Below are 9,422 nucleotides of genomic sequence, written 5' to 3' on the forward strand. Positions count from 1 at the left end.
ACTACAGCTATCACTCGTTTCTTCATACATCACTGGACACAGTGTCATATATCACTGGTCAATTATGGGTTTACTCTGTTGCAAAACTTGTTTTGTATCCATTCGCTTTTTACTGAGCGGCCATGTTGGGTTGACGTCACGCAAACGAGTCCACTTGTGAAAAGGGGGTTTGTATGCGTTTGTCTGACGGATAATGCCATAGTATATTGTGATTTTTTTTTTATTTATTTCAAACTTATTAGACCTGTAAAAGGCCATGGGAAAACAGGTGAGCATGGCATGTAGCGTACTGTCAGAGTCAGCATTTGCAAGACAATGCCTTTTTAAACACTTAGCCTCGAGGGACGGTTTGTTTATATTTAGTTACGTCCGATACATTTTATTCTCTGGCATCTGGTCTAGGTGAATTTGAGGTCACGCACGTTGACAAAAACTTGTAGGCACCTGGCTGTGAAAAAAACGTTTGGTTTCCAGTTGCGTCTGAGAAATTCACATGTAGGCACTTGGCCTAAGTAAGTGAATTCGTGTTTTCATACATTGGTTTTAGTACTTTGTTGACACTTGGCTATGAGGATTGCTCTGCAACAAAGTCGCTACACATGGAGACACAACAAGGTGTTAAGACAGCTAGCAATGAAGCTGGAGGAAGTAAGAAACGAATCCTCCAGAACATCATCATCCCTTCAGTCTATCCAGTTTGTGAAAGAGGGTCAGAAACCAAGATCAACAGCAGTCACTGGTACCGTTAACTCAGGAAGTAGTATTCTGTGTAGGGGAAAGTGGGAGATGAGAGCAGACTTGGACAGGCAACTCCACTTCCCGAATACCATCTGCGAGACATCTCTTAGACCGGATCTAGTTCTGTGGTCCGAGGATCAGAAAGCTGCACTCATCATTGAGTTAACCATCCCGTGGGAAGAAAATGTGCAAGCAGCATTTGAAAGAAAGAAACTGAAATATGATGATCTGGTCCAGCAGTGCAAGCAGAAAGGATGGCAGACGCGTCTATACCCAGTAGAAGTCGGTGTAAGAGGATTTGTAGGGACTTCCTTCATGCGTCTGTGCAGGGACTTCAACATCAGGGGAAAAGCCCAGACACAGCTCACTAGGCAGGTGTCTGAAGAAGCAGAAAGAAGCAGTTTCGTGTTGTGGCTGAGGAGAAAGGATAAGGCGTGGAAGTCCTTCCAGAGAAGTGGCGACAGTGCCGGAAGCGGAGCAGGGACGCCTGCTTCGTTGCCCCACCCCCCACAGAGACGTCTTAGGCAGAACGGGGCGAAACGTCGAGGAAGGGAGGCGTCTAACTGATGAGACGGCACTGCAGACACTTGGAACCTTCCGTGGTGCTGAGAAGCACGCCAAGCTCAGCAGCAGCTAGGCAGGTCAGTTTTGATCTGTATGTCCAATGGCGAATAACGTGGTTACAACGCTACACATTCGGAGGCGGTCAATGAATGGTAATAAAATAAAATATAACATAACAGAAACTTGTTTAAAACGTACGCAGTTTTCTACAAAGTCCCCAAAGGTTAAATCTGGGTCACGTGTCTGAATAAGACCGCCATTGTGGTGATTCATCAATGCACATTGACAGCTGGCGAATGGGTCCGTCGTCAGCTACAGAGTGCTTTACTGTATTGTGGGCTGCAAATGTAAGAAATATCCCGGCTTGTTATATACATAGCGAGAAACCTTATGTCATTGTAACACACGAATATGGTCTTCCGAGCACTAGCCGAACTCCCCCCAACCATGGTCATGGGGCGGAGAAAATGTGGCTGGGTCGGCTGGTGTTCGGCAAGGCCGGCTGCTATCCTGGCTTTACAAGCCAAATGTTTCAAAATATTGTTTAAAACATTCGGGGGTTGGCCAGACTGTTCCCGAACTTCAGCCGACCTGGGTCAGCCGGTTTTCAGGGGTAATGTCGGGGGAAGGTCCTGAATGTGTGACAGGGGCTTTATGCAGCTCATTTTATTTACAAGTATTCAAATAGATGCAATAGTTTTTTTAAAAAGAGCATCGTATGCCCTTATGACATTTAGTGATGTTTGATGAGTGTAGAGAAAAGTTGTAGCTAGATTTACCACAGTAGAACTTGTAGAGGGCTAGGGACTAGTTGGTAGCGTCGGGCTCATTTATGGAGTTTCAATTTGTTCGTATGTACTAATATACCTTAAATTAGCAGGTTCTGGTCCTATGGCAGTTCGATCTCGGGATGTTGTAGTCTAGGTAGTATTCTAAATAAACGTCACCTCTTCGAACTGTTAGTATAGTTAGATAAATATTAGCAACATTATACAACTATATATATATATGCTGCCATACGTTGTACCCGCTACAATTGTTGTGTAATAAAGCTCCTCTTCTTCTATCTGTTTACAAATGTTGATCTATAACCATAGAATCCAAGAGCCTTGCAATCGTACTTGGCTATATACATTTTGTAAATGGTGTAATTTTTTAAAAGTTTTTTTCTTTTATTGATGATTTATGAAAATCTGGGATGAATAGTAGATAGATACTATAACATGTCCTTTAACCCTTTTACTTATGGTACGACGTCGCTATTCCAATCAGAGTCACAATTTATAAAGGGTTAGTTGAGCCATACCTTGGCTATTTCTTTCATTGGTAAATTCTATAAGTTTTGCTTGGTTAGTAGTCATTTCAATGCGCGGTAAATTTCCATCGAAAGATGATAAAAAAGGGAAACAAATTGAATATAAAGCCTTTTGTTGACCAATCGGTTCAAAGGACCAAAACCTGTAGACGTTTTGGGCATAAAAAAGTGTCTCCGGCATTCTGAAAAAGTACTGAAATTTTATACGTTACAGTGAGAAATAGCGCAAAAGCCTTCATATATTCCCAACACGACCCTGGCGTGTTTGACATATGATCGTCTGAGTCTGACAGGAAAACGCCGTTGTTGACTTCATGTGACAGCTTTCCTGAACTATCAGCCCCACCAGAAGGTCAGCTTTGTTTTGTTTCCTTAACGTTAGAATTTCTATTGAATCATCATCTTGTTCGTGAACAGAAATCACCATCTTGTTCGTGAACAGAAATTTACATCCAATTTTGTGTACGTTCTTCTAACTTTAAAGGTTTAGAGTCCAGAATGAGAGACATAGTAGTCTACAAGTAAGGATGACCTCTACTCAAGGTCAGTCACTGTTCACTAGTAAGATTGTCTAGGCGAGATTTCGTATGAAAACTGAGTCAACTGGTCGGTTTTGGGTTTATTGCTGATGTACAAACGTAGCATCGATCCTTGAAAGGTGTTATAGAAACTTTTACTGATGTGTTATTTGCATATATTAGACTGTTTTTAAACGTTGTCAACTCATTCAGAAAAGAATGACCTACACAACTGTTACTTAAATGGAAGCTCGTATTGTAAACGTTAGCATGTCCTCGGGTCGTGTCTATATAGCAAATTGTGTGTTTCAAAATCTCCCTAACAGCTGCAGGTTTGTTGGTAGTCAAACGTCTTTTCTTATACTGGTAGGCATGTCGACACGATACTGAAAACGAAATGTTTGTGTTCATAATCTATAACATGTTCACTGTTACATAAGGTACATGTTGAATCAACTATTTGCCAGTTGATAACCAATTTGTGTAGATTGTTACCACAGGATGTCCGGAGTAACAATTTGCTCTGCTAACGTAGTGTCTTTACATGTATGTGCTTAATTCAATGTAAAAGTTACAGTTGGAAATTGACATATGTGTTCCTTGATATGTGTCTGTATTATTATGCCATAGAAGAATTTGTAGAAATTCCTGGTTTTGATTTGTTTTCTCGTCTTACCATCAAAAATGTGTGGGGCAACGGTACTGAGGTATAATGTTTGACAAGTGATTGGGCTTATATGATTCCTAACAAGTTTCTTATATGTAAGAGGTATAGCATGAAAGAGTGTTATATATATATTCAATGATACCATTTGGTCTTGTGTTAAGTGTGAGTTGGGTGTTGTGTTTTAGGGACAAGAACTTGCCAAAGGGGAAATGGTCTTTTATAAATGTTTTGCCTTCTTTAATCTAAGCTGAAAAGAAGACACAGTGTTGCATAGCCGTTGCACCAAAGAATTCCCCGCATTTTTTCATAAACATTAGAGGGATTGTTTTCCTCACCTCCACTAGCAGAGTGGAAGGATATTATTACCTGACTGAAAAGTCGTTTACACATCCTCTGGTCCATCCTTTTCACATGAGGGATTCCTATAAAGTAACAGATTTTCAGGACCAAAGCTTTTATCTATGTCAGAGCAATTGTTTTCCATTTGTCATTGTAATTTGTGCTCATCATTGTGCCCAAAATGCTAGTAGGGATTGTTTCTGATATTCTAGATTTGTCAGGCCTAGACGACCAAATTCAATAGGTTGAATAGTAACATTTCATTTAATGTTTTCCCTTTTCGTTTCCACGAAATGTAAACATTTGTTTCTTTAGTCTCTCTAACCCAAGATGCAGTATCAATCATTGACAGGTTGTAGGCCAAAGGTCACTATTTCCCGCAGGCGCAGAAGGTTCATTCTAAGTCCAGTTTGATGAGCGCATCCAAACAAACTGAAAACATCCGTTTTTGTATGTGTGACATTTTGTGGCAAATGCTGACATTTTCCAGCTGGAAAGTTTTTGCTCTTTCTGTTTTGTTAAAAAAACGACATTTGGTGTTGTTTTGACTGCTTGGTAGAGCTCTAAAACTATTCCCGTCTTCTTGTGTTTTGGTGGTCTTCAAAGGGGTCAGAGGTCATTATCTCAATGTTTACATTTTTCGTACTCTATTTCGCTGGTCAAAAAGTGAACTTTTTTAAACTAAATGGACAATTTGGAGGTTGGATTACCCTGTCAATGTGACTGTTTCACAGTAACCACACTCAGGTAGGTGGTTTTTGACAGCTTATTTTTGCCTACGGTATGTTTACAATGGAAGATGTTTTAGAACCTTTGGCTTCATCGTGTAGTGCACTGGATCGTAGGTCAGTACTTGTCGTATTATTCTTATAGGAAAAATATCTTTTCCAACAACATGACTTTACGGGGCATGGTTAGTTTGGATCAATCAAATAATGCAAGAAATGTGCATGTACGTCCGGCAGATCTGACTCACCAGGGAACCAGTCCCACCAGAAGGTCAGCTTTGTTTTGTTTACTTAACATTAGAATTTCTGTTGTTAGAAATTCTATGTTGGTGACGTTTTATATCGTGTAAGGGCTTGTCATCTTATTTGTGAACATAGATTTATAGCCAATTTCGTCAACATTCCTCTAACTTTAAATCTTTAGAGTCCAGAATGAGAGACATAGTAGTCTACAAGTAAGGATGTCCTCTATTCAAGGTCAGGGGCTGTTCACCAATAAGTTATACAGGTGGGATTTCATATGAACACTGAGTCAACTGATCGGTTTTGTGTTTATTGATGTTATACAAACGTAGCATCGATCTTTGAAAGGTGTCATAACTTTTAACAGTCGTGTTACTTGCATATATTAGACTGTTTTAAACGTTGTCACCTCATTCAGAAGACTGACCTTCATTAGCGTTACTTCAATGGAGGCTCGCATTGTGAATGCAAACATGTCCTCGGGCCATGTCTATACATCAGGTTGTTTATGTCGTGTTCCACAATCTTCAAAACAACTGCAGGAGTTAAAATGTTTTGGTACTCAAACTTTGCTGATTGACTAGTTTGCACAATCCTTGAGTTTTAGTAAGTCTCTATCCGTCTTTTGGGGATTAACTGGATCACGCCTCATCTCTGTTCGCCTTTCATAGTGAGATAATTTGCGGTCTTATTCTAGGTATTGTCAGGAGTGATCATAAATTTCTGTTGTTAACCTAAGCCTTTTTGGAGATTTATATTTTTCTAGTTGTGGCAGAGCAATATTAAGTTCCTCTTTAAGGATTTTCCCCATACACTTATATTTTCTGTGTCAGACAATTTTGGTGTTTTCGAATTAAAAGAAAGGTATGGAATGTACTTTTTTTTGATGGGATGATGCGTACATGTTTCTAGAGTATTCAGCCTGTAATGGAATTTGCTTTGCATTTGTAATGTAATAATTATATCATCTTCTTTTATATTTGAAGATTGACATGAATAACCGAAAGTTTTATTGTGGTAGGGATGTCTGCGAATCCAGTTTATGATATTATCAATATCAAATCAAATACATTTTGCCCGTTTGCCTCTTTTTGACAAACATTTCTGTATATGCAGGACTCTTTTTTTTCGTAGTTTCCTTTTTTTTAATTTCTATAGATAATTTCTAAACATGGGAATATCCTATCCTTTATTGATCAATCTTAACAACGGATAAAATTGTAAGAATAAAAAAAGTCTGGGTTGCGTTAAAGCCGGATACAGAATTGAGTCACAGCTTTTACTTCTTTCATCAGATTCATTCCGTCTAGCTTGGACTCCTGTATCCAACATTCTTCTCATCTTCTACCGCTTTACGTCTTGACGGAATGCGTGCATTTTTGACTGTAAAATAGACGGAAAGCATTGTTCTTTTCTGACCTTCAAGAAGAGATGGGGTAGAAGCAACATGGTGTTCATGAAGAAATCTTAGTGTCCTATTTATTTTCGTTTATTGAATAAAAGAATATGCCGTTTACTTTTTCTCATTCCATCTTAATACTTTTCTCTTTATTAATGTGACCAGGTCTCCAGATAAGCACAAAATTAATTACAGATATTACATTTCCACAAAATAGTTTTAACCCTTATAAGAAAGTGATATATTATTTAACAGCAGAGAATAGTTTTGTTATATATTTTTTAAATTAGAAATTACCGATCAGAAATGATATTGATAATTAACACGAGATATTTCTGTCATAAACAGTTTTTATCTGTTGTTCCTACTGCTGTGGGAGCATCTATAATCTACAAAAATAAATGGAATAAAACCCAGTTGTGTTGTTCCGTGAAAAATTGGAAAGTTCAACACTTTTTTTACACAGAAGATTTGCAGTGATTGATGTCAGCTGTAGCGACGTCTGTGTGTTCTCTACTAAAACCTTTAATGTATTTTAATAACTTCAAAAACTCATGAAAATCATTGACTGTCTAATCACCAGAAACAAAAGTATAAACAGAGATTATCATAACAGATTTTACGTCTGCCATTTCTAACATTCTAATCAATCTGGTTTGGTTAGCACCTTATTGTGTTATAGTTTATGTATAAATAAAATCAGCTGATTACTTTCCTTCTAAAATAACTTTATTGGTTTTACCTTAATGAAATAAAGAATAGAGCTAGAGATCCGACATAAATCGGTTCGACATTAATTCATTCAGACTTCTCGGTACCACGCCTCCCTACATATCACTGACAACCTTTTATTGACGATTTTGCGCTTTCCTACAATTTTATCTAAAGAAAGATGACAAACTCACATTGAAAAGGGCCTAGGGTATATCAAAGATTTTGACAGCAGAAAAAACGGAAAACAGCCTGTAACTATTTTGCAAACAATGATACCATTTTTGTCCAACCATAAAAGAACACGCCCGTTCTTCTGCTTAAAAAGTTCTATCTAACTATTTTTGCAAACTACGTTGTTACAACGCTGCCCATGCATAGCCTGTCCATAAACTGTAACGGTTCTATACATGATAATGACACGTGGTTATTGTCTGATAACATAACATAACAGTAACAGGTTTAAAACAAACGCAGTATTCTACGTGAGAGTCCCCACAGGTTAAATCCGGGTCACACGTGTCTGAATAAGACCGCCATTGTGGTGATTCACCAATGTACATTCTCAGCTGGCGATAGCGTCTGTCAGCTACAGAGGGCTTTACTGCATTACGGACTGCAAAAGACGGTATATTACATTAAGATTATGGAATATCCTGGGTCTTCATAGTGAGACACCTTAAGCCACAGTTACACACGAAGGTGGTCTCCCAAATCCCCACCCCCATTATCGTAAGCAGCGGGGCGCAACAAATATGGCTGGGTCGGCTGGTGTTCAGCGAGGTCGGCTGCTACCTCTGCTAGCAGGCCAAAATGTTTCAAACATTCCGCGGTCGGTGTGGGAGGTTTGACCATGGTTGGCAGGTCAGTTGTCGGCTGTAAGTTGACAGAACAACACCAGCCATTCGGGACTGTCGGCAGTGTTTGGAGTGTGTTCGGGGATCACATGTGACTCAAATTTAACTTCAAAATAATATATAGTACACTGTGACTTGGACTAACGAGTTATGTGAATAAAGTTATGCATTTCTAGTGTACAATGAACAATCGTTACTCCCTTTTTGATTACAACATTGCCACTATGTTTCTGTGTGAATATATAATTGACAGTAAAAGTATACAGCTCACATTCCTTTTTCTAGTGAGCCAATATATGAAAAACATTCTGTATGGACGGTAGCTTTGAGCCAATATATGGCAAACAAAAACATTGTTTATGGACAGTAGCTGGTTGCACCAAATCTACATAGGTATTCATCACATGGTCCAGATAAAACGTTGTCCTGATGGGAAGACGATATCCGTCCAGCCGCATGTTGACTTTTGACACCTGTAGGCATAAGGAGATAGTGGAAAAAATCAGTAAAATGTTCTGTTCTGTTACCACATAACTTTTGCCTATTAAACATTTTACAATGTTCCATACATCTAAGCTTTTTAATAGCTCTGCAAAAGACAAAATTTTTTTACAAGTTTAAATTTACGGTAGTAAAAATATCAAATAATCTGGAGGCTTCTTTCATATTTAGGTGCACCGAATATGTGTCACATGAGTAACTGAGTATGTCTGAGTAACTGTTTTTTGGCGTATCTTATGCCTAACCTTCACCAACGTATTTTACGTTTTAACTATTTATTTATTTACGTTTTGACTATTTATCTTTTTTTATACATGCAGTTTTGTCTGAATGTATTTACTTCATCAAACGTGGTTCGAATCTATTTTCTAATATTTTGCTTACAAGCCCATAGTCAGCGTTTTAGAATGTGATAGGACGGCAGTTTTTCAAGTTTTCTAAATCGATGCCTTTTTATGGATAAAATGGATCACGGCTCGCTGCTGTGAAATTGGTAAATTCGTCTTTTCTAATGATAACGGATAACAGGGGGTCTTTTTCTAGGTACCGCCAGAAATGTACATACAATTCTGTTGTTAAACCATCGCTTACTGAGGATGTTTCAAATGTTGTAGAGCAATATTGATTTCCTCTTTGAAAATTTCCTCTTCCCACCTATTTTTTGTGTGTCAGACAATTTTGGCAAGGTTCCTCATTGTAAAAAAATGGAATGCACCTTATTTTGATCACGATCAGACGATACGAAAACGTTTTGATACAAATGTAGTATTCAGCTCTAAACAGACTTTTCATTTGTAAAATTGTATCGTATTTTTTATATTGTTAACCAATTTTTTTCGGGT

General features: G+C 38.3%; 1 protein-coding gene across 1 annotated transcript; it reads left to right on the forward strand.

Annotated features, from left to right (window-relative positions):
* The first annotated feature begins 567 nt into the window (after window positions 1-567).
* On the forward strand, window positions 568-1,305 carry LOC109475060. The gene has a single exon (XM_019775601.1). It carries the CDS (start codon window positions 568-570, stop codon window positions 1,303-1,305), a length of 738 nt encoding a protein of 245 aa, XP_019631160.1.
* The last annotated feature ends 8,117 nt before the right edge of the window (window positions 1,306-9,422 follow it).

The sequence above is a fragment of the Branchiostoma belcheri genome, unplaced genomic scaffold (genome assembly GCF_001625305.1).
Source record: "Branchiostoma belcheri isolate BF01 breed outbred unplaced genomic scaffold, Haploidv18h27 scaffold321, whole genome shotgun sequence".
Classification (NCBI taxonomy): Eukaryota; Metazoa; Chordata; class Leptocardii; order Amphioxiformes; family Branchiostomatidae; genus Branchiostoma; species Branchiostoma belcheri.

Bases quoted from the DNA above. Each gene is read 5' to 3' on its own strand.
- LOC109475060 (XM_019775601.1), top strand. From the start codon at position 568: ATGAGGATTGCTCTGCAACAAAGTCGCTACACATGGAGACACAACAAG.